The sequence below is a fragment of the Mustelus asterias genome, chromosome 1 (genome assembly GCF_964213995.1).
Source record: "Mustelus asterias chromosome 1, sMusAst1.hap1.1, whole genome shotgun sequence".
Taxonomy (NCBI): domain Eukaryota; kingdom Metazoa; phylum Chordata; class Chondrichthyes; order Carcharhiniformes; family Triakidae; genus Mustelus; species Mustelus asterias.
Window position 1 is genome coordinate 1,495,546 of NC_135801.1, and position 26,099 is coordinate 1,521,644.

Genomic DNA, 26,099 nt, shown 5'->3' on the forward strand with positions numbered 1-26,099 from the left:
TGACTCCACTTTCAAGGAGCTATGAACTTGTACCCCTCGATCTTTGTTCCATAACTCTCCCCAACGCCCTACCATTAACTGATAGGTCCTGCCCTGATTCGATCTACCAAAATTCATCACCTCACATTTATCTAAATTAAACTCCATCTGCTATTCATTGGCCCACTGGCCAATTGATCAAGATCCCATTGCAATCCTAGATAACCTTCTTCAGCTTTGACAAAGGGTCGTCTGGACTCAAAACGTCAGCTCTTTTCTCTCACAGACGCTGCCAGACCTGCTGAGATTTTCCAGCATTTTCTCTTTTGGTTAACCTTCTTCACTGTCCACTATGCCACCAATCTTGGTGTCATCTGCAAACTTACTATCCATGCCTCCTAAATTCTCATCCAAATCATTAATATAAATGACAAATAACAGTGGGCCCAGCACCGATCCCTGAGGCACACCGCTGGTCACAGGCCTCCAGTTTGAAAAACAACCCTCCACAACCACCCTCTGGCTTCTGTCAAGAAACCAATTTTGTATCCAATTGGCTACCTCACTCTGGATCCCGTGAGATTTAACCTTATGAAACAACCTACCATGTGGTACCTTGTCAAAGGCCTTGCTAAAGTCCATGTAGACACTGCCCTCAGCTACCTTCTTGGTTACCCCTTCAAGATGTGGCGGGAAAAGGCAGCATCAACGCAGAGACTGTCCAGTCAAAATGGCAGAGTGTGTTTTTGTAAGAAGATAGATCATTTTAAAGAAGTGTGTCATGGCAAGAAGCTTACATTGCAGAAATAAAATGAAAACCCTCAAACGGTTAGCAAAATCCAACAATTTGAAGATGCTAATGATTTAGAGGTGCGGTTCCTGATTAGAAGGGTCAATGGGAAGTTGTTGGGGTGCTGAAATTTTAGTCGATGGACATAAATCACATATCTCATTTCTTCTTGAAATCGCACAATGTTTTGGCCTCAACTACTTTCTGTGGTAGTGAATGCCACACATTCACCACTCTTTGGCTGAAGAAATTTTTCCTCCCCTCAGTCCCAAAATGTTTACCCTTATCCTCAAACTATGACCCCTAGTTCTGAATACCCCAACATCAGGAACATTCTTTCTGAATCTACCCTGTCTAACCCTGTTAGAGTTTTATACGTTTCTATGAGATCTCCTTTCACTCTTCTAAATTACAATGAATATAATCCTAATGGATTTAGGGCAGAGCTTTCCAGCCGCGTTCGCCCCAAGATCCAGAGAATCCCGCCTGAGGTCAACGGACCTTTGCATGGTACTGTCCCGCCCACTGAGATTCCCGTGGCAGGTGGGGCGGGAAAATTCCACCCTTAGTCTCTCCTCATGTGACAGTCCTGACATCCCAGGAAACTGCCTGGTAAACCTTCGCTGTACTCCCTCTATAGCAAGGACATCATTCCTCAGATAAGGACACCAAAACTAAAGTTTATTTATTAATTACATTAGGCTTACATTAACACTGCAATGAAGTTACTGGGAAAATCCCCTAGTCGCCACAATTGCAGTAAAACATCCCTATCCCTGTACTCAAATCCTCTTGCTATGAAGGCCAACATACCATTTGCCTTCTTTACTGCCTGCTGTACCTGTGCACTTACTTTCAAGTTTTAAAGCCAAGTTCAAAAGAGAAAGTGCTGGAAAACCTCAGCAGATCTGACAGCACAGCATCTGCAGTAATTTGCTTTTATTTAAATCCAAGTTTCTGTTTTGCACAATGGGCTGCAATAGATCATGGGCAAGCCTAGCATCCTCCAATAAATGCATTCAGTGAATATTGAATTCCCGAGCAAAGCAATCTCCACCAGGTTTTGTCAAATGACTGGAGTTTCCGGATCACTCCTGTTCTTCATTTGTGTCAATGACATTTGAATATGTGAATGAGGAATGTCTTCTGGTTGCCAATCATTTTACCCTTTGGGTATCCTCTATAAACTTAGGAATCACATCAGAAAACTCAGAATACTTGGACATTCTGAAAGATTGGCACACCAATAGGAAATTCTACTCAACCTCAAAAATCAGTGTCCAAGAAAAACAGAAGGAGGGAGATGTGAGGCCTGAGCTGCTGACAATATTAAGATTAGTAGAGAATAGAGACAATTGGACAGACCTCCCCACAGTAAAATTTGGACGTGACACTTCAATGACATTGTCACAGACATTAGCTCAGTTCTCGGTGAGCAAAAAAGCACCAAGTCAGCCAAGAACTTTCCTTGCTGTGAAAGCTGACCTTAACTCTCCAATATAGCAATCCAGCCTGATCCACTGCCATTCAGGATCAAACAAAGAATAAAGAACAATACAGCACAGGAACAGGCCCTTCGGCCCTCCAAGCCCGCGCCCCTCCCTGGTCCAAACTAGACCATTCTTTTGTATCCCTCCATTCCCACTCCATTCATGTGGCTATCTAGATAAGTCTTAAACGTTCCCAGTGTGTCTGCCTCCACCACCTTGCCCGGCAGTGCATTCCAGGCCCCCACCACCCTCAAACAATCCAGACTCAACAGCAAGGCCAGAGTATCTAGGAGGAGGCTACGAAAGGTTGGCAGATATTAGGGCAGTAAGAATTTTAACAACACCAGGTTAAATCCTTTAACCTCTGTGGGTGGAAGTTCAGAGCGGGAAGGGGTCGATAACTTTGCTGGGTGTTTTCTACAGGCCGCCCAATAGTAACAGGGATGTTGAGGAGCAGATAGGGAAACAGATCCTGGAGAGATGTAGGACTAACAGGGTTGTCGTGATGGGAGACTTTAATTTCCCAAACATTGATTGGAATATCCCTAGCATAAGGGGTTTGGATGGGGAGGAGTTTGTTAGGTGTGTTCAGGAGGGTTTCCTGACACAGCATGTGGATAAGCCAACAAGAGGAGAGACTGTACTCGATCTGGTACTGGCTAATGAGCCTGGACAGGTGTCGGATCTCTCAGTGGGGGAGCATCTTGGGGATAGTGATCATAACTCTATCTCCTTTACGCTAGCATTGGAAAGGGATAGGATCAGGCAAGCTAGGAAAGTGTTTATCTGGAGTAAGGGGAAATATGAAGCCATCAGGCAGGAGATTAGAGGCATAAATTGGAAGGAGGCATTCTCGAGGAAAAGTACTGAAGTAAGGTGGCAGATTTTCAAGGAATGTTTGTCTGGAGTTCTGCATGACAATGTTCCGATGAGACAGGGAGGTGTTGGTAGGTTACGGGAACCGTGGTGCATGAAAGCTGCGCTGAACCTAATGAGAAAGAAAAGGAAAGCGTACAAAAGGTTCAGAGAGCTAGGCGATGATAGGGATCTAGATGAGTATACGGCTTGTAGGAAGGGACTTAAGAAAGAAATTAGAAGAGCCAGAAGGAGTCACGAGAAGGCCTTGGCAGGTAGGATTAAGGAAAACCCTAAGGGGTTCTATAAATATGTGAAGAGTAAAAGGATGAGATGTGAAGGAATAGGGCCTATGAAATGTGAAGGTGAGAAAGTCTGTACAGAACCGGAAGAAATAGCAGAAGTGCTTAATGAATATTTTGCCTCAGTATTCATGCTGGAAAAAGACCTGGGTGGTTGTACTACAGGATTGAGGCGGACTGAAAAGATTAAGTATGTAGACATTAAGAAAGAGGATGTGTTGGAAATTTTGAATAGCATCAAGATAGATAAGTCGCCGGGACCGGATGGGATGTACCCCAGGTTACTGTGGGCGGCGAGGGAAGAGATTGCAGAGCCTCTGGCGATGATCTTTGCGTCGTCGATGGAGACGGGAGAGGTTCCGGAGGATTGCGGATGTGGTTCCTATATTCAAGAAAGGGAATAGGGATAGCCCAGGAAATTATCGACCGGTGAGTCTAACCTCAGTGGTTGGTAAGTTGATGGAGAAGATCCTGAGGGACAAGATTTATGAACATTTAGAGAAGTTTAGTATGCTCAAACGTAGTCAGCACGGCTTTGTCAAAGGCAAATCATGCCTTACGAGCCTGATGGAGTTATTTGAAAATGTGACTAAACACATTGACGAAGGAAAAGCAGTAGATGAGGTTTACATGGACTTCAGCAAGGCATTCGATAAGGTCCCCCATGCAAGACTTCTCGAGAAAGTGAGAGGGCATGGGATCCAAGGGGCTGTTGCCCTGTGGATTCAGAACTGGCTTGCCTGCAGAACACAGTAAGAAGTCTCACAACACCAGGTTAAAGTCCAACAGGTTTATTTGGTAGCAAATACCATAAGCTTTCGGAGCGCTGCTCCTTCATCAGATGGAGTGGAAATGTGCTCTCAAACAGTGCACAGAGACACAAAATCAAGTTACAGAATGCAGAAGGCAGAGAGTGGTTGTAGACAGGTCTTTTTCTGAATGGAGGTCAGTCACCAGTGGAGTGCCCCAGGGATCTGTTCTGGGACCCTTGCTGTTTGTCATTTTCATAAATGACCTGGATGAGGAAGTGGAGGGATGGGATGTTAAGTTTGCCGACGACACGAAGGTTGGTGGTGTTGTGGATAGGTTGGAGGGATGTCAGAAGCAGCAGCGTGACATAGATAGGATGCAAGACTGGTCGGAGAAGTGGCAGATGGACTTCAACCTGGATAAATGTGTAGTGGTCCATTTTGGCAGGTCAAATGGGATGAAGGAGTATAATATCAAGGGTAAGACTCTTAGCAGTGTAGAGGATCAGAAGGACCTTGGGGTCCGGGTCCATAGGACTCTTAAATCGGCCTCGCAGGTAGAGGAGGTGGTTAAGAAGGTATATGGTGTGCTGGCCTTCATCAATTGAGGGATTGAGTTTAGGAGTCGGGAGATAATGATGCAGCTTTATAAGACCCTCGTCAGACCCCACTTGGAGTACTGTGCTCAGTTCTGGTCGCCTCATTACAGGAGGGATGTGGAAATGATTGAAAGGGTGCAGAGAAGATTTACAAGGATGTTGCCTGGATTGGTTGGCATGCCTTACGAGGATATACTGAGGGAACTCGGTCTTTTCTCCTTGGAGAGACGAAGGATGAGGTGACCTGATAGAGGTGTACAAGGTGTTGAGAGGTATAGATCGGGTGGATTCTCGGAGGCTTTTTCCAGGGCTGAAATGGCTGCTACGAGAGGACACAGGTTTAAGGTGCTGGGGAGTAGGTACAGAGGAGATGTCAGGGGTAAGTTTTTCACTCAGAGGGTGGTGGGTGAGTGGAATCGGCTGCTGTCAGTGGTGGTGGAGGCAAACTCGATAGGGTCTTTTAAGAGACTTCTGGATGAGTACATGGGACTGAATGGGATTGAGGGTTATAGGTAAGCCTATATATAAGCCTAGGTAGGTAGGGGCATGACCGGCACAACTTGTGGGCCGAAGGGCCTCTTTGTGCTGTATTTTTTCTATGTTCTATGTTCTAAAATGGAAAAATCTATTCCTAAATACGCTGTCTATCTATATCCCTCATAATTTTGTACATCTCAATCATGTCCCTCTTCAGCCTTCTCTGCTCTCTAAGAAAAGCAACCGCCACCTAACCAGTCTCTCTTCATTAGCTGAAATGCTCCAACCCAGGCAACATCCTGGTGAATCGCCTCTGAACCCTTTCTTGTGCAATCACATCCTTCCTGTAGTGTGTGACCAGAACCACACACAGTACTCTAGCTGTGGCCTAACGAGTATTTTATACAGCTCCATCATAACCTCCCTGCTCTTACATTTTATGCCTCGGCTAATAAAGGCAAGTATCACATATGCCTTCTTAACCATCTTATCTACCTGCCCTGCTGCCTTCAGGGATCTTTAGACATGCACTCCAAGGTCCCTCTGGTCCTGTGTACTTCCTAGTGTCCTACCATTCATTGGGCAGGATTTTCTGGCCACGTTCGCCCCGAAGCCAGAAAATCCTGCCCAAGATCAATGGATATTTGCATGTTCCGTGTCCCGCCCGCTCCAGCTCTCGTGGCAGGTGGGATGGGAAAATTCTGCCCGTTGTGTATTCTCTTGCCTTGTTAGCCCCCCAAAATGCACTGCCTCACACTTTTCAAGGTTAAGTTCTATTTACCACTGTTCTGCCCATCTGACCAGCCTCTCTATATTGTCCTGTAATCTAAGCCTTTCCTCCTTGCTATTTACCACACCACCAATTTTTGTGTAATCTGAAAACTTACCGATCATGCCCCCTATATTCATGTCTAGATCATTACTGTACATTACAAACAGCAAGGGACCCAGCACCGATCCCTGCAGAACACCACTGGACACAGGTTTCCAATCACAAAATCAACCTTTGACCACCACCTTCTGCCTCCTGCCACAAAGCCAATCTTGGATCCAATTTAACAAATTGCCCTGTTTCCCATAGGCTCTTATCTTCTTCATCAGCCTCTGATGTGGGATCTTTTCAAAAGCCTTACTGAAATCCATATAGACTATATCAACTGCACTATCCTCATCTACAATCTAGCCACCTCCTCGAAAAATTCTAATTTGTTAGACATGATCTTCCCTAACAAAGTCATCCTGACTATCCTTGATTAATCCTTGCCTCTCCAAGTGCAGATTAATTCCCTCAGAATTTTTTACAATAATTTCCCCACCACTGATATTAGCCTCATTGGCCTGTAATGATCTGTTTCTCCTTACTTCCCTTCTTGAATAATGGTACCACGTTAGCTGTCCTCCATTCCTTTGGCACCTCTGCTGTGGCCAGAGAGGATTTGAAAATTAGCGTCAGAGCCACTGCAGTGTCCTCCCATGCCTCCCACAGCAGCCCAGAATACACTGTTAGCACCTCCTCCTTCTCAGTGCCAATCTGTTCAATTATATCACAGTCCCTCTCCCTGCTTTCACAGATGCAAAATACTCATTTAATACCGCACCTATTTCTTTCACCTGCACACAAGTTGTCACTTTAGTCCCTAATGGGCCTTACTCTTTCCCTGGTTAATCTCTTGCCTTTACTATACTTACAAAACACCTTGGGATTTTCCTTTATTTTGCCCACCAATGTTTTTTCATGCCCCATCTTCCACTCGCCTAATTTATTTTTTAAGTAACCTCCTGCACTTTCTATACACCTCTCAGGCATCCATTCTTTTGAGTCCCCTGAATCTGCCCTAAACTTTCCTTTATCTTCCTTATCTAATGCTGCGTGTCTCTTGACATCCAGGGTTCTCTGAACTTGTTGGTCCCAGCCCCACCCTTTACTAGAACATGTTGACATTGCACTTTCTCTATATCCTTTTCCCATTGCTCTGGTGTGGATCTTCCTGCAACTAGCCACTTCTATTTCACTTTGACCAAATCCTGTCATATCCTATTAAAATTGATCTTCCCCCAATTCAGAAATCTTATTTCCAGTACATCTTTGTCCTTTTCCATAACTATCTAAATCTTACTAAGTTATGGTCACTATTACTGAAAAGCTCCCCCACTAACACCTCTACAACCTGCCCTAAAATTAGGTCAAGCACCGGCCCTTACCTGATGGCTTCAAAAGCTCTCCTGGGTCATCATAGAATCCCTACAGTGCAGAAGGAGGCCATTCAGCCCATCAAGTCTGCACTGACCACAGTCCCACCCAGGCCCTGAGTCAATTAATAGCCATGATGTGGAGATGCTGGCGTTGGACTGCGGTAAACACAGTAAGAAGTCTACCAATTAAACCTGTTAGACTTTAACCTGGTGTTGTGAGACTTCTTACAACAATAGCTGCCAGTAACATTATTCTCTCTCTACAGATGCTGTCAGACCTGCTGAGTTTCTCCAGCAGTTTCTGTTCTGTAGTATTGCATAACTGGTTCTTCACTTTTCATTCCCTTTATCCCTCCCCTATGTACTATTACATTGATTTTTCAGTGATTTGAATATGTTTTAGATCCTACCTAATTACTGATCAACTAATAATAGTAACCATCAGTGGCAGTCCCCAGTGAGGCGTCCGACGTTCGCACCTGCGCACTAATCCCTCAGTCACTATGGGACGGGGCGATGTTGATCTTGCGCATGCGTATCGACACTGGTTCTCGTGTCACATGCACACGCAGTACGGGTTGTGACAGCTCCGGCAGCCTCCCTTACTACGCACGCGCAGTCGTCGCTGGGACCCGGTTGACAGCTGCGCACGCGCAGTCGGCAGGGCCGGGTTGACAACCGCACACCTGCAGTCGGCGGGTTGTCAACTGCGCACGCGCAGTCGTCGGCGGGGCGGGTTGACAGTCGCGCACGCGCAGTCGTCGGTGGGAACGGGTTGACAGTCGCGCACGCGCAGTCGGCGGGGCGGGTTGACAGCCGGTGCCCTCGAGCGAGCTTCCCTCCGCCCCGGGGGGATTTGGAAGCTGCCGCTTCAGCAATCTGTACTGACCAGGCTAAAGGCCGAATTTCAACCCATGGCAAACCTGTGAGTCCCAAGTTTTGTCTGTGCTGCGGCCGTTGTTGTTCTTTATTCAATTGAAAATCAATCTAATTCTCACACAGGGGTCTCGATAACCGTTAGCTCTTTATTCCTCAGCCGGTGTGTGGGGCTGGCCGAGAGGATCCTCGCCATCCACTGCAACCGCCTTGTGATGCCACCTGAATACTCAGGGCTTTGGCTTCATCCCATCCCGCCACTTACTGTCTGTCGCTTCCTGAACACCTGACACACACACGGAAAATGCTGCAAGTGTGAAATACAGACAGAAAAAGCTGCAAATATACAGCAGGTCAGGGTTAGGGTTACACAGACAGAGAGATGGTGTTTCAGGTCGATGACCCATCATCAGAAATAGAAATAGGTTTAAAACAGTTGCAATGTGGGCGAGTGGAAGAAGGAACAAAAAGGAAAGTCTAACCCTAACCCTAGCTTGGTAGATACGAGAGGTTAGATAGTATAAAGATGGTTATGTCAGATCTGTTGAATATTTCTAGCACTTTCTGTCTTCATTCCTGAGCACTTGGCTTTCTGACCTAATTAAAAGGATCAGGCCTGGAGAATGGCTATGCCAACACTCCTGGAATGGTCTTGAGTCTCTGCAGGGATTAAAGATTTAATTCCTGTAGCACTACTGTGAGCTATCCAAGAAATAAATCAAAGGGTTTTTTTTCCTGTTTTTGAATACTTTTGATTAGCTATAAAATATTTGATAGGGCAGGGAAGAAACACTAAGGATGGTTGGAGAACTGATGTCAAGTGATGAAACTTCCTGGAATATGTCAAAGTTTGTTACCCTGACAGGGTGGTTATTGCCCCACATAACTTTCATGGTACAGTTGAGCACTGCTGCCTGACAGTGCCAGGGACCTGGGTTTGGTTGGGTGACTGTGTGGAGTTTATATGTTCTCCCCATGTCTGTGTGGGTTTCCTCCCACAGTCCAAAGATGTGCAGATTGGGTGGATTGGCAATGCTAAATTGCCCCTTAGTGTCCAAAGATGTATAGGTTAGGTTGATTAGCCATGGTAGATGCATGGGGTTACAGGGATAGGGCGGAAGGTAGGGCATGGGTGGAATGCTGTTTCAGAGAGTTGGTGCAGGTCGAATGGACCGAATGGTCGGTATGGATTTTGAGTCCATATGAATTAGGAGCAGGAGGAACATATTCTGTTTTATCAGTATTTTATATATCTACCTATGTTGACTATTTTGTGGGCTCAAGTGTGAAGAAAAATCAACAATATGATTTTATTAATGCAAAAATTAACCATTTTTAATATCTTGGTTTCTTCAGTCAATAAAGCAAACTATTTTGGAAGAGGTTTGGTCTTGTAGTCCGACTAATTGGCCTTGTTTGGTTCAGAAACAGTTACAATTTCGAATTTGTTGATGGTTACCAGATTTGTCAGACTTTAAATAAGTGGGGTACCAGAAACATTCAAAATATTCATCGAGCTTTCTCCTGCTTGCTGGTGTTTTACGTTATCCAACATATTATCGAGTCTATTGGTGGAAAGTTCCTGTATAACTGTACAAGGTATATGATCATGTATATGAATTAGGCATAAGTTATTCGGACTCTTGAGCCTGCTCTGCCATAAGAACATAATAAGAACATAAGAAATAGGAGCAGGAGTAGGCCATCTAGCCCCTCAAGCCTGCTCCGCCATTCAATACGATCATGGCTGATCTGATAGTGGGTTCAGTTCCACTTACCCGCCCGCTTCCCATAACCCTTAATTCCCTTAATGGTTAAAAATCTATCTGTGACTTAAACACATTTAACGAGGTAGCCTCTACTGCTTCATTGGGCAGAGAATTCCAAAGATTCACTACCCTCTGGGAGAAGAAGTTCCTCCTCAACTCTGTTCTAAATTGACTCCCCCGTATTTTGAGGCTATGCTCCCTAGTTCTTGTTTCCATTGTAAGTGGAAATAACCTCGCTGCTTCTACCCTGTCTAGCCCCTTCATTATCTTATATGTCCCTATGAGATCTCCCCTCAACCTTCTAAACTCCAATGAGTACAGGCCCAGTCTACTCAATCTCTCCTCATAAGCTAACCCCCTCATCTCCAGAATCAACCTGGTGAACCTTCTCTGTACCCCCTCCAAAGTTAATATATCCTTTCTTAAATAAGGGGACCAAAATTGTACACAGTACTCTAGGTGCGGCCTCACCAGTACCCTGTACAGTTGCAGCATGACCTCCCTGCTTTTATACTCCATCCCTCTCGCGATAAAGGCCAACATTCCATTTGCCTTCTTGACCATCTGCTGCATCTGCATACTGAGTTTTTGTGATTCATGCACAAGGACCCCCAGGTCCCTCTGCACAGTAGCATGTTGTAATTTTTCACCATTTAAATAATAGTCAATTTTACTATTATTCCTTCCAAAATGGATAAACTCACACTTACCAACGTTATACTCCATCTGCCAGATCCTTGCCCACTCACTTAGCCTATCCAAATCTCTCTGCAGACTCTCTGTGTCCTCCACGCAATTTGCTTTCCCACTCATCTTTGTGTCATCCGCAAACTTTGTTACCTCACACTCGGTCCCCTCCTCCAGATCGTCTATGTATATGGTAAATAGTTGAGGCCCCAGCACCGATCCCTGCGGCACGCCACTAGTCACTGATTGCCAACCGGAAAAGCACCCATTTATTCTGACTCTCTGCTTTCTGTTAGATAGCCAATCCTCAATCCACGCTAACACTTTACCCCCAACTCCGTGTACCTTTATCTTATGCAGCAACCTTTTGTGAGGGACCTTATCGAATGCCTTCTGGAAATCTAAATACACCACATCCACCGGTTCCCCTCTGTCAACCGCACTCGTTATATCCTCAAAAAATTCCAGTAAATTAGTCAAACATGACTCTCCCTTCATGAATCCATGCTGCGTCTGCTTAATTGAACCATTCTTTTCCAGGTGTCCTGCTATTTCTTCCTTAATAATAGATTCCAGCATTTTCCCAACTACGGATGTTAAGCTAACCGGCCTGTAGTTACCTGCCTTTTGTTTGGCTGAACTGATGGTGGCCTCAACCCCACATTTCACCAACTCTCACACATGGTTGTGAACTGAGTTTTCCTAGTATGGGATGAAACTGAGGCTATTTACAAATTAAGATTTTTTGGTGGGGGGGGGGGGGGGGGAGATGGTGGCAGAGTGGTAATATTACTGGACAAATAATCCAGAGGCCCAAGCTAATGTTCTGGGGACTCGGGTTCGAATCCCACCGGGGCAGATGGTGGAATTTGAATTCAATAAAAAAGATCGGGAATTAAGAATCTACTGATGACCATGAAACCATTGTCAATTGTCAGAAAAAGCCATCCTTCTTCAGGGAAGGAAATCTGCTGTCGTTACCTGGTCTGGCCTACATGTGACTCCAGAGCTACACAAATGTGGTTGGCTCTCAACTGCCGTCTGAAATGGCCTAGCAAGCCACACGGTTGTATCAATCGTTATAAAGTCAAGGGCAACTAGGGATGGGCAATAAATGTTGGCCAGCCAGCATGCCTACATCCCATGGATGAATTTTAAAAAGTTCAAATCCCACCATGGCAGCTCGTGGAATTTAAATTCAATAAATAAATCTAGTCTCAATAAAGGTAACCATGAAGCTATCAACGATTGTTGTAAAAACCCATCTGTTTCACTAACGTCCTTCAGTGAATGGTCTGGCCTACATCTGATTCCAGACATACAGCAATGGGGATGATTCTTAACTATCCTCTGAAATGGCTGACCAAGCCTCTTGGTTCAAGGGCAATTAGGAATGGGCAATGAATGCTGTCCTTGCCGCTGCCAATGAGAATTTTTTTAAAAGCCAATTACTAAGCAATGTATTTTAAATAGGTATCCGCATCCCATGAGAGAATTTTTTAAAAAGCCAATTACTGAATAATGCCTTTAAATTAAGTAGAAAAATAGATTGCCAGGCTATCAGAATGAGATCACAAAGGCTTTTTAGGTTTTTGATTATGGATTAATGAAATAAATTGAGCTGAGCACCTTCAACTCTACCTCCGAGCTGGTGATCCTGTGTATTATCCGACATTGCAAAAATTAAGAACGGGGAATATGAAATAAAGCCAGAAAATGCTGCAAATATTCAGCAGGTCTGGCAACATCTGTAGAAAGAGATGGAGTTAAGAAAGTTAAAGTTAAGAACTTTTGCAATTAAGATATTAGTTTGTGGTCAAAAACCTTATTTGTTTTAACAGTGTGTCTCTACAGCTATCAAATGACTGCTTCATGTTGGGTCGTGTTTTTCAAATCTTGCTAATTTGAACAACGTGTGGCTTCCAAATCTCTTCAAGCTTGCTCTTTTAAAAAAAAGAATTAATAGTGGTAATGATAAATGATTTCAGCATTAGTTTGTTAAAATGCTGTAAATTAATGGTTATGTGGAGATTTTTTACTCTTAATTTGACAGTACATAGGCAAGGCTTCATGTCTGAGTTATAGGACTGGACAGGCTCTTTCACTTTTTGCTTGCAAACTTCCCATTTAAAATGATAAAATTAAAGCAAGAGATGAATATTTTAAGTAAAGAAAGCCAAGCACCTCTGAGGAAAAACCTAAGAATCATTGAATGATTCGGCACAGAAGAAGCCATTCAGCCCATCATACATGTGCTGGTTCTTTGAAGTAGCTTTTCAATTAGTCCATTTTCCAGCTCTTATCCTGTCAAAACAATTTATATCCCAGGACTTTACCCATTTCACCTTTGAAAATTATTATTGAATCTCCTTCCACCACCCTTTGTCAATCTGTTCCCTCTTAAATCACCCCTTAACCATCTCTCCCCTGAGGGGAACAACCCCAGCTTCTCTAGTCTCTCCAAGTAACAGAAGTCTCTCACCCTCATTTCCATTCAAATAAATCTCCTCTGCATCTTCTCTAAAGCCTTGACCCCCTTTCTAACACGTGGCGCCCAAAATTGGACACACTGCTTGAGCTAGGGTCTAATCTGAAATAAAGTGCCATAAATTTTCAAGCTCAGTTTATGAATCATAGACATATATTTGAAGACATAGCCCGATGAGAAAAACAAAAGTCTGGGTTCATTTAAAAATTAGTAGAACAATCATCATCAAGCACATGTTGCAACAACAACTTGTATTTATATAATGGCCAGAATTCTTTGATGTCATATGCCCCCAATACCGCTGCCAGCAAGAATGGAGAATTTGGCGCTCAGCCAAATCTTCATTCACAGCAGTGGGACTGGAGAATCCCACCTCGGATGAGGTTGGAGAATCCCAGCCAAGGTCTTCAACGTAACAAAATGTCCCAAGGAGCTTCATAGACACAAAAAGCAAAATTTGGCACTAAGCCACATATGGAGATATTAGAGTAGATAATTACACCTATAATTGTTGCTTTTGGAACACTTGCAACAACACTACTTAAAAGTACCATCTCTACAAACTTCAGAAGGAATATTTTAATAGAGTCAAGGTTCTGAAATGGAAAGGTACAGTTTATTGGCCCTTTTATCTATCTGTAATAAAACTTGAGCAATTTTGTTGGCTGGCAATAACTTTAGGAAGCTTCTATATGTTGTACTGATTTCTACACATCTCGATGGCGTAATAGTGACCTTTCAAATGTTAGTGTCAATCACTGGTAATTGATTAACAGCTATAGGCAGGCCAGATGGGGCAAGAATTTAGCAAGTTTATACAGTATTGGTTTATTTCTCCCTCATCGCCATCTGAATATTTATTTGCCAACACTGCTGATTGGTTCTGTGTTGTGATTGTTCTGTGGAATATTGTGATTGAAAATGCCACTGGATTGGTCCCTGGTAACCATAACGAGGAACGTGTCACAATAGCAAAAAGACACATCAATTTCAACTGATTTTTCTGCAGCTCAAAGTATTCTTCACAGATGTGTTACTAGATATATTAATCTACCTACGACATAGGTAGGAAAAGGGATGAGGTCCTGAAATGTGAATATAGAGAGTTAGGCAGAAGGCTAACATGCAGGACCTCGAAGGTAGTAATTTCTGGACTACTACCGGTGCCATGTGCTAGTGAGAGTAGGAATAGGAGGATTAGGCAGATGAATGCCTAGCTTAAGAGCTGGTGTAGAGGGCGGGGATTTAGATTTTTGGATCTGGGGAAGGGCTGATCTGTTCAAGAGGGATGGATCACATTTTTACTGGAGGGGGACTAACATCCTGGCGGGGAGATTTGCTAGAGCCACTCAGGAGGGTTTAAACTAGTTTGGCAGGGGGGTGGGATCCAAAGCAGTAGGGAGACAGAAGAGAAGTTTGAGGACAGCACAGAAGTTAAAAAGAGCACATTAATTAGTAAAGGCAGTGTCAGTAATCCTAGTACCAGACAGATCAGGCAAAAGCAAGACAAAGAGCAAGGGAAGTCCAGATTAAACTGCATTTATTTCAATGCAAGAGGCCTGACGGGCAAGGCAGATGAACTCAGGGCATGGATGGGTACGTGGGACTGGGATATTATAGCAATTACTGAAACATGGCTAAGGGAGGGACAGGACTGGCAGCTCAATGTTCCAGGGTACAGATGCTATAGGAAAGATAGAACAGGAGGTAAGAGAGGAGGTAGAGTTGCACTTTTGATTAGGGAAAGCATCCTGGCCGTACTGAGAGGGAATATATCCGAGGGTTCGGCCACTGAGTCCATATGGGTAGAACTAGAACATAGAACATAGAAAAGCTACAGCACAAACAGGCCCTTCGGCCCACAAGTTGCGCCGAACATGTCCCTACCTACTAGGCTTACCTATAACCCTCTATCTTACTAACTTCCATGAACTTATCCAAAAGTCTCTTAAAAGACCCTATCGAATCCGCCTCCTCCACCACTACCGGCAGCCGATTCCACGCACCCACCACCCTCTGAATGAAAAACTTACCCCTAACATCTCCTCTGTACCTACTCCCCAGCACCCTAAACCTGTGACCTCTTGTGGCAACCATTTCAGCCCTGGATAAAAGCCTCTGGGAATCCACTCTATCAATACCTCTCAACATCTTATACACCTCTTATCAGGTCACCTCTCATCCTTCGCTTCTCCAAGGAGAAAAGACCTAGCTCTCTCAACCTATCCTCATAAGGCATGCCACCTAATCCAGGCAACATCCTTGTAAATCTCCTCTGCACCCTTTCTATGGCTTCCACATCCTTTCTGTAACGAGGCAACCAGAACTGGGCACAGTACTCCAGGTGGGGTCTGACCAGGGTCCTATACAGCTGCAGCATTATCTCCCGATTTCTAAACTCAATTCCTCTATTGATGAAGGCCAGTATTCCATACGCCTTCTTAACCACAGCCTCTACCTGTGACGCTGCTTTGAGCGTCCTATGAACCCAGACCCCAAGATCCTTCTGATCTTCCACACTGCCATGCGTCTTACCCTTAATATTATATTCTTTCATCCTATTCGACCTGCCAAAATGAACCACCACACACTTATCTGGGTTGAAGTCCATCTGCCACTTCTCCACCCAGTCTTGCATCTTATCTATGTCTCGTTGCAACTGAGAAATAAGAAGGGGGAAATCACTTTTTGATAGGGTTGTACTATAGGCCCCCAAATAGTCAGTGGGAAATTGAGGAGCAAATATGTCAGGAGATTACAGATAGCTCCAAGAAAAATAGGGTGGTAATAGTCGGAGATTTTAACTTTCCCAACGTTGACTGGGACAGCCATAGTATTAGAGGGTTGGATGGAGAGAAATTTGTTGACTGTATTCAGGAGGAATTTCTCATTCAGTATGTGGATGGCCCGACTAGAGAGGGGGCAAAACTTGACCTCCTCTTGGGAAATAAGGAAGAGCAGATGACAGAAGTGTTAGTGAGGGATCACTTTGGGACCAGTGACCATAATTCTATTAGTTTTAAGATAGCTAAGGAGAATGATAGGTCTGTCCCAAAAGTTAAAATTCTAAATTGGGGCAAGGCCAATTTTGATGGTATCAGGCAGGAACTTTCAAAAGTTAATTGGGGGAGTCTGTGGGAAGGCAAAGGGACGTCAGGTAAGTGACATGCTTTCAAAAGTGTGTTAACCAGTGTTCAGGATAAACACATTCCTCTTAGAGTGAAGGGCAAGGCTGGCAGAAGTCGAGAACCCTGGATGACTTGGGATATTGAGGCCCTGGTCAAGATGAAGAAAGAGGCACATGACATGCATAGGCAGCTGGGATCAAGTAAATCTCTTGAAGAGTATAGGGGGTGTAGGAGTAGAGTTAAGAGAGAAATCAGGAGGGCAAAAAGGGGACAAAATTGTTTTGGCAGATAAGGCAAAGGAGAATCCAAAGAGCTTCTACAAATACATAAAGGGCAAAAGAGTAAAAAGGGAGAGAGTAGGGCCTCTTAAGGATCAACAAGGACATCTATGTGCGGATCCCCAAGAGATGGGTGAGATCTTAAATTAATATTTCTCATCAGTATTTACTGTTGAGAAAAGCATGGATGTTAGGGAACTTGGGGAAATAAATAGTGATGTCTTGAGGAGTGTACATATTACAGAGAAGGAGGTGCTGGAAGTCTTAAAACGCATCAAGGTAGATAAATCCCCGGGACCTGATGAAGTATATCCCAGGATAGAAACATAGAAAAACTACAGCACAATACAGGCCCTTCAGCCCACAAAGTTGTGCCGAACATGTCCCTACCTTAGCGATTACTAGGCTTACCTATAACCCTCTATCTTACTAAGTTCCATGTCCTTATCTAAAAGTCTCTTAAAAGACCCTATCGAATCTGCCTCCACCACCATTGCTGGCAGCCCATTCCATGCACCCACCACCCTCTGAGTGAAAAACTTACCCCTGACATCTCCTCTGTACCTACTCCCCAGCATCTTAAACCTGTGTCCTCTTGTGGCAACCATTTCAGCCCTAGGAAAAAGCCTCTGACTGTCCACTCGATTAATACCTCTCAACATCTTATACACCTCTTATATGTTGTGGGAGGCTAGGGAGGAAATTGCAGGTCCCCTAGCCGAGATATTTGAATCATCGATAGTCACGGGTGAGGTGCCTGAAGATTGGAGAGTGGCAAATGTTGTGCCTTTGTTTAAAAAGGGCTGCAGGGAAAAGCCTGGGAACTACAGGCCGGTGAGCCTCGCATCTGTGGTGGGTAAATTGTTGGAAGGTATTTTGAGAGACAGGATCTACAGGCATTTGGAGATGCAAGGACTGATTAGGAACAGTCAGGATGGCTTTGTGAGTGGAAAATCATGTCTCACAAATTTAATTGAGTTTTTTGAAGCGATAACCAAGAAGGTAGATGAGGGCAGTGCAGTTGATGTTCTCTACATGGACTTTAGCAAGGTCTTTGACAAGGTACCGCATGGTAGGTTGTTGCATAAAGTTAAATCTCACGGGATCCAGGGTGAGGTATCTAAATGGATACAAAATTGGCTTCTTGACAGAAGCCAGAGGGTGGTTATAGAGAGTTGCTTTTTCAAACTGGAGGCCTGTGACCAGCGGTGTGCCTCAGGGGTCAGTGCTGGGCCCACTGTTATTTGTCATTTATATTAATGATTTGGATGAGAATATAGGGGGCATGGTTAGTAAGTTTGCAGATGACACCAAGATTGGTGGCATAGTGGACAGTGAAGAAAGTTATCTCCAATGCAACGAGATCTTGATCAATTGGGCCAGTGGGCTGACGAATGGCAGATGGAGTTTAATTTAGGCAAATGTGAGGTGATGCATTTTGATAGATTGAACCAGGACAGGACTTACTCAGTTAATGGTAGGGCGTTGGGGAGAGTTACAGAACAAAGAGATCTAGGGGTGCATGTTCATAGCTCCTAGAAAGTGGAGTCACAAGTGGACAGAGTGGTGAAGAAGGCATTCGGCATGCTTGGTTTCATTGCTCAGAACATTGAATACAGGAGTTGGGACATCGTGTTGAAGTTGTACAAGACATTGGTAAGGCCACACTTGGAATACTGTGTGCAATTCTGGTCACCCTATTATAGAAAGGATATTATTAAACTAGAAAGAGTGCAGAAAAGATTTGCTAGGATGCTACCGGGACTTGATGGATTGAGTTATAAGGAGAGGCTGAATAGACTGGGACTTTTTTCTCTGGAGCGTAGGAGGCTGAGGGGTGACCTTATAGAGGTCTATAAAAGAATGAGGGGCATAGACAAGGTAGATAGTCAATATCTTTTCCCAAAAGTAGGGGAGTCTAAAACTAGAGGGCATAGGTTTAAGTTGAGAAGGGAGAGATACAAAAGTGTCCAGAGGGGCAATGTTTTCACACACAGGGTGGTGAGTGTCTGGAACAAGCTGCCAGAGGTAGTAGTAGAGGCGGGTACAATTTTGTCTTTTAAAAAGCATTTAGATAGTTACATGGGTACGATGGGTATGGACGATATGGGCCAAATGTGGGCAATTGGGATTAGCTTAGAGGTTTAAAAAAAAGGGCGGCATGGACAAGTTGGGCCGAAGGGCCTGTTTCCATGCTGTAAACCTCTATGACTCTATGAGTCTATATTAATGTAAAAGTCTTATATCAAGTATACACTGTTATATTTCAAAAGTGTTATACTTTGTTATAGATGCAAAAGCATCTTAAATGAAAAAAGTCTCTCATTTCTTCTGATGTGGAGCAAGAATCTTAGCAGGTAAATGTGAGATTGTTTTTACCCTGAGGTGAGCTTCCAATCCAACATCCTTTTCATCATCAAGACCGCCTACTTCTACCTCTGAAAGATTGCTTGTCTCCACTCATCCACCGTTGAAATTCTCATCCAAGGCTTTCTGATCTGTGGACTTGCCTATCCCAGTTTCTTCCTGATGGATCTTCTACTCTTTGTAAAGCAACTCATCCAAAACTTTGTCCGCACTCAACTTGTCTGTACTCAACATTCGTCTATCACCCCCATGGTCACTGACCTACCTTGGTTCCTGGTTAGGCAATGCTTCCAATTTTAAAATTCTCATGTTTGCTTTCAAATATCTCTGAAAGCCTTGCCCCTTCCTGACATCTATAACCTTTCCCAGTCCCACACCCTCAAGATCTCTGTGTTCCTACAATTCTGGTCAATTGTGCATGCCCACTATTATATCTCCCCACAATTTATAGCCATTCCTTTAGCTGCCTAAGCTCTAAACTCTTTAATTTCCACTCTGACCAAGTTTTTGGTCATCTTTCTTAATATCTCTTTATGTACTTGTTGTCAGATATTGCTCCTTTGACATGCCTGCCATGTTTTACTGCATTTAAGAAACGATAGAAAAGCAAGTTGTTGATGTCAGAGAGCTCAATGCTTTTCTCATTATAATGAAATTTCAATTGCTAATGCACGCAGGTAAGCAATGGAACAGCAGGAAATCTAGATAGCTTTCTATATTTGTATTAAAATCTTTAAATCTACAAACCCTTATTCAACATTCCTATTAATAACTCCTATGTCAACGTTTATAATGGAAATTGGTGAAGTAAGCTGGTTGCACTTTATACCCTTTGGTCAATGGTTTTGCATGTATGCACTAGCTCCTCAGCCTGCACTGCAGAGAAACTCCAATGCTTCAGCCACTCTAATCTGTTGTTAAATTTCCATATGTTTTGCCACTCAACTACAAATGATAAAATCACAGTAAATCATGTAAAAACAAGGATGTTTTGACTTTAAAATAAGGGTGCTAAATTATATCTGTGTCTGGATCCAATTATCCATAGCCCTTTAATCCCATTTCATCTGAAGACTGTGCTTAGTCTAGACTCCCAGTGTGTTGGGAAATTACTTGTGGCATAGTTTTAAGTTTAAGTGTACTTATTAGTGTCACAAGTAGCCTTACATTAACACTGCAAAGAAGTTACTGTGAAAATCCCCCAGTCGCCACACTCCGGTGCCTGTTCGGGTACACTGAGGGCAAATTTAGCATGGCCAATGCACCTAACCAGCATGTCTTTCGGACTGTGGGAGGAAACCAGAGCACCTGGAGGAAACCCATGCAGACACGGGGAGAACGTGCAGACTCTGCATAGACTGACCCAATCGAACCCGGGTCCCCAGCCCTGTGAGGCAGCAGTGCTAACCGTTGTGCCACTATGCATAAGCAATGCCACAGGCAGTCAGTTGATTACCACAATTGTTATTATCCTTGTTAATTGTTATTTGCCACAGGCATATCAATTCCCATTTGATATTTCAACTACAGTCTAAGACAAGAGGTCATAGTTGTAGCGTAAAAGGGGGGAGAAGTAAGGAAGTTAAAACTAGAGGACACAGCCTCAAAATAAAGGGGGGTCGGTTTAAGACAGAGTTGAGGAGGAACTTCTTCTCCCAGAGGGTGGTGAATCTCTGGAATTCTCTGCCCACTGAGGTGGTGGAGGCTACCTCGCTGAATATGTTTAAAGCGCGGATGGATGGATTCCTGAGCGGTAAGGGAATTAAGGGTTATGGGGATCAGGCGGGTAAGTGGTACTGATCCACGTCAGATCAGCCATGATCTTATTGAATGGCGGGGCAGGCTCGAGGGGCTAGATGGCCTACTCCTGCTCCTATTTCTTATGTTCTTATGTTCTTAGAAGCAAGACAGAGATAAGGAGTAGCTACTTCTCACAGAGGGTTGTGAATCTATGGAACTCACTGGCCCAGAGTGCAGTGGATGCAGAATCAATCAATGGATTCAAGAAAGAGATAGATAAATATTTGATCAAAAGGGTATTGGGGAAAAGGCAGGGAAGTGGAGTTAGGATGAGATGGAGATTGGCCATGGTCACTTGGAATGGCAGAGGGGGCACAAAGGGCTGAATTGCCTACTTTCGCTCCTAATTCCTATGTTCCGATATTAAATTTCAAGAGCCAACCTGAAAAATGAAAACTATATGCCATAAACTATCAATAGATGTTTGTAAATAGTTGAAAATTACAAGGAATGCCTAAAAAATTGGATAAAGAGTAGGAAATATCATCATCTTAGACTTTGAAAGTCTGTCACAAAAGAGACTTCTCTGCAGGATTGAAGTTTCTGTTATTAGTAGATAATAATTGAAATGGAATGAGAGCTTTCTGGAAGGTAAAATGTAGTTATAGATGGATTTGGATCTATTTAGAGACTGGTGGTGTCTCTCAAAGGTTGCTGCTGGAATCATTGTTCTTCACTATTTTTACTAAGATGTGAGTGCTGCGGAAACGAACTGCCAAATTGTATATGATATTAATGGCTGTATGGAGTGTAGGATTATAGAAAATGATCAATGGCTCCAGGTGATTCTTCATGTGTGGGGAGATTGGGCCATTGAGTAATGTTTAATTTAGAAAAATGCAGTGTTGGCAGGTTCAATTCAAAATGCATACACCTTTCAGAGAAGGGCATTAAAATATTTGGGTAAGGAAAGAGATTTAAGCTTTGATGCATACATCTCTAATGCTCCATGAGCAAGATTGAGATTGTAAAGCAGTAGCTTGAGCAAATAGGGTGTTGGGTACATTCGTAGGACAATTGATGATAAGATTTTGGTCAGACCTCGCTTGGAATATTCTTCTCCAGTTTTGGTCTCACATGGTTGGCGATGTTGAGACTTTGGAAAGGATGTCAAGGAGGGTCACTAGACCAATTCTCATGATAAAGCATCTTAGTAATCAAAATGAATTTAAAAGTTGAAATTCTACATTTTAAGGCTGATTTCATTCAGGTTGATAGACAAGATTGTGTTCCAATTGACAGTTTGTTCCAATCGAGTAGATTAGGGAAGACCACTGTTCACAAGTTATGTAAGACCAGATCTAAGTTCGATACGAGAAGGGATTTTTTTTTTCCAGGGGATAGTGGATCCCTGGAATGATACAGTGAATGCTGATTCACTAAATTCTTTCAGGTGAGTGTTGGTGCTGTTTCTGGCTAAGGTGGACATCGCCACTTACAAAATGTAGCTACTGCCAGAATTTCAGGGCCAAAGTGATCGCCAGGATTGGTTTTGCTATCTCATTATATCAGAGAGATATTTCTCAGATTTAATTCCCCCTAAACTGACATTTTTTTACCTCATTTTTCTGGAGAGCTTGTGGTTTTGGATGGGTGAAGTGCATATATTCTGATTCATATATACTATCATAATGGTATATGGCAGGCTAGATGGACCAGAAGCTCTTTCTCTGTTGTCACTGTTAATATGTAAGCAGCATCTGCTAATTTGAGGAATGGTATTGATGAGCAAGGAAACATTGTGCAGGCTAATAGGCTGGAGGAAATAGTTGTTCGGAGAGAGGATGTACTGGCAGTTTTGAATAAACTGAAGGTCGATAAGTCCCCTGGGCCTGATGAAATATATCCTAAGATTCTTTGGGAGGCAAGGGATGAGATTGCAGAGCCTTTGGCTTTGATCTTTGGGTCCTCACTGTCCACGGGGATGGTGCCAGAGGACTGGAGAGTGGTGAATGTTGTTCCTCTGTTTAAGAAAGGGAATAGAAATGACCCTGGTAATTATAGACCGGTTAGTCTTACTTCGGTGGTTGGTAAATTGATGGAAAATGTCCTTAGGGATGGGATTTACCACCATTTAGAAAGATGTGGATTAATCCGGGATAGTCAGCACGGATTCGTGAAGGGCAAGTCGTGCCTCACAAATTTGATAGAATTTTTTGAGGAGGTAACTAAGTGTGTTGATGAAGGTAGAGCAGTTGATGTCATATACATGGATTTTAGTAAGGCGTTTGATAAGGTCCCCCATGGTCGGCTTATGATGAAAGTAAGGAGGTGTGGGATAGAGGAAAAGTTGGCTGATTGGATAGGTAACTGGCTATCTGATCGAAGACAGAGGGTGGTGGTGGATGGAAAATGTTTGGACTGGAGGCAGGTTGCTAGCGGAGTGCCACAGGGATCAGTGCTTGGTCCTCTGCTCTTTGTGATTTTTATTAATGACTTAGAGGAGGGGGCTGAAGGATCAGTAAATTTGCTGATGACACCAAGATTGGTGGAGTAGTGGATGAGGTGGAGGGGTGTTGTAGGCTGCAAAGAGACATAGATAGGATGCAAAGCTGGGCTGAAAAATGGCAAATGGAGTTTAACCCTGATAAATGTGAGGTGATTCATTTTGGTAGGACTAATTTAAATGTGGATTACAGGGTCAAAGGTAGGGTTCTGAAGACTGTGGAGGAACAGAGAGCTCTTGGGGTCCATATCCACAGACCTCTAAAGGTTGCCACTCAAGTGGATAGAGCTGTGAAGAAGGCCTATAGTGTGTTAGCTTTTATTAACAGGGGGTTGGAGTTTAAGAGCCGTGGGGTTATGCTGCAACTGTACAGGACCTTGGTGAGACCACATTTGGAATATTGTGTGCAGTTCTGGTCACCTCACTATAAGAAGGATGTGGAAGCGCTGGAAAGAGTGCAGAGGAGATTTACCAGGATGCTGCCTGGTTTGGAGGGTAGGTCTTATGAGGAAAGGTTGAGGGAGCTAGGGCTGTTCTCTCTGGAGCGGAGGAGGCTGAGGTGAGACTTAATAGAGGTTTATAAAATGATGAAGGGGATAGATAGAGTGAATGTTCAAAGACTATTTCCTCGAGTGGATGGAGCTATTACAAGGGGGCATAACTATAGGGTTCGTGGTGGGAGATATAGGAAGGATATTAGAGGTAGGTTCTTTATGCAGAGAGTGGTTGGGGTGTGGAATGGACTGCCTGCAGTGATAGTGGAGTCAGACACTTTAGGAACATTTAAGCGGTTATTGGATAGGCACATGGAGCACACCAGGATGATAGGGAGTGGGATAGAACCATAGAACCATAGAAAATTACAGCTCAGAAACAGGCCTTTTGGCCCTTCTTGTCTGTGCCGAACCATTTTATGCCTAGTCCCACTGACCTGCACTTGGACCATATCCCTCCACACCCCTCTCATCCATGAACCCGTCCAAGTTTTTCTTAAATGTTAAAAGTGACCCCGCATTTATCACTTTATCCGGCAGCTCATTCCACACTCCCACCACTCTCTGCGTGAAGAAGCCCCCCCTAATATTCCCTTTAAACTTTTCTCCTTTCACCCTTAACCCATGCCCTCTGGTTTTTTTCTCCCCTAGCCTCAGCGGAAAAAGCCTGCTCGCATTCACTCTATCTATACCCATCAAAATCTTATACACCTCTATCAAATCTCCCCTCAATCTTCTACGCTCCAGGGAATAAAGTCCCAACCTATTCAATCTCTCTCTGTAACTCAGCTTCTCAAGTCCCGGCAACATCCTTGTGAACCTTCTCTGCACTCTTTCAATCTTATTTACATCCTTCCTGTAACTAGGTGACCAAAACTGTACACAATACTCCAAATTCGGCCTCACCAATGCCTTATACAACCTTACCATAACACTCCAACTTTTATACTCGATACTCCGATTTATAAAGGCCAATGTACCAAAGGCACTCTTTACGACCCTATCCACCTGTGACGTCACTTTTAGGGAACTCTGTACCTGTATTCCCAGATCCCTCTGTTCAACTGCACTCTTCAGAGTCCTACCATTTACCCTGTACATTCTTCTTTGGTTTGTCCTTCCAAAGTGCAATATCTCACACTTGTCTGCGTTAAATTCCATTTGCCATTTTTCAGCCCATTTTTCTAGTTGGTCCAAATCCCTCTGCAAGCTTTGAAAACCTTCCTCACTGTCCACTACACCTCCAATCTTTGTATCATCAGCAAACTTGCTGATCCAATTGACCACATTATCATCCAGATCATTGATATAGATGACAAACAACAATGGACCCAACACCGATCCCTGCGGCACACCACTAGTCACAGGCCTCCACTCAGAGAAGCAATCCTCCACAACCACTCTCTGGCTTCTTCCATTGAGCCAGTGTCTTATCCAATTTACTACCTCCCCATGTATACCCAGCGACTGAACCTTCCTAACTAACCTCCCATGAGGGACCTTGTCAAAGGCCTTGCTGAAATCCAGGTAAACAACATCCACCGCCTTCCCTTCATCCACTTTCCTGGTAACCTCCTCGAAAAACTCTAATAGATTGGTCAAACATGACCTACCACGCACAAAGCCATGTTGACTCTCCCTAATAAGTCCCTGTCTATCCAAATATTTGTAGATCCTATCCCTTATCACACCTTCCAATAACTTGCCCACCACCGACGTCAAACTTACTGGCCGATAATTTCCCGGATTTCTTTTGGAACCTTTTTTAAACAACGGAACAACATGAGCCACCCTCCAATCATCCGGCACCTCCCCCGTGAATACTGACATTTTAAATATGTCTGCCAGGGCCCCTGCAAGTTCTAGCTTGATCTTGGTTTCAGATAAAGCTCGGCACAGCATCGTGGGCCGAAGGGCCTGTTCTGTGCTGTACTGTTCTATGTTCTAATACTTCAAACATTAATGTTGACACCCTTATGATTTCCCATTTATATGAGAAAATAATCATTTGGTAGTGTAGAACTTGAGTATTGCTGAAAAAGAGATATGTTAAAAAGTTTTGAAATGTCTCTTTTTTCAGCAATATTTATCTGAGCAACCTGGATTTAAACTCAGTGAAAACTGGCCAAATTTGCAGACAGTACTGAACCAAGAGGACAGGCTGTCAAATCTGAAGAGGCAGCCAGGAGTCCACCAAGACAAAATATGAAAATAAGTCAACCTATTAAATATAGATAAATGTGAAGTACTTCACATGAGATATTTTTTAAAACGGGCGTTGTGTATATTCCAGCAATTATGTTGAATTAGCAAAGAAAAATGTTGAAAAAGG

At 43.6% G+C, this 26,099-nt stretch overlaps 2 protein-coding genes across 3 annotated transcripts in view; one reads left to right on the forward strand and one right to left on the reverse strand.

The window, feature by feature from the left end:
• Nucleotides 1-7,542, reverse strand: part of bdh2 (3-hydroxybutyrate dehydrogenase, type 2) — a 104,300-nt gene extending 96,758 nt beyond the window's left edge. Inside the window, exon 1 of the mRNA XM_078202727.1 lies at nt 7,444-7,542. The gene's annotated coding sequence lies outside the window, so the exon portion shown is untranslated. The remainder of the gene's footprint in view (nt 1-7,443) is intronic.
• A 423-nt stretch (nt 7,543-7,965) lies between these two features.
• LOC144482885 (sodium/hydrogen exchanger 9B2-like) overlaps nt 7,966-26,099 on the forward strand; it is a 142,935-nt gene continuing 124,801 nt past the window's right edge. Inside the window, exon 1 of one of the 2 annotated variants that reach the window (XM_078201806.1) lies at nt 7,966-8,359. Coding sequence is in view for 1 of the 2 variants with exons in the window: in XM_078201763.1 (XP_078057889.1) it covers nt 8,349-8,359 (11 nt within the window). In the remaining variant the exon portion in view is untranslated. The remainder of the gene's footprint in view (nt 8,360-26,099) is intronic. The other variant, XM_078201763.1, reaches the window with a different exon arrangement.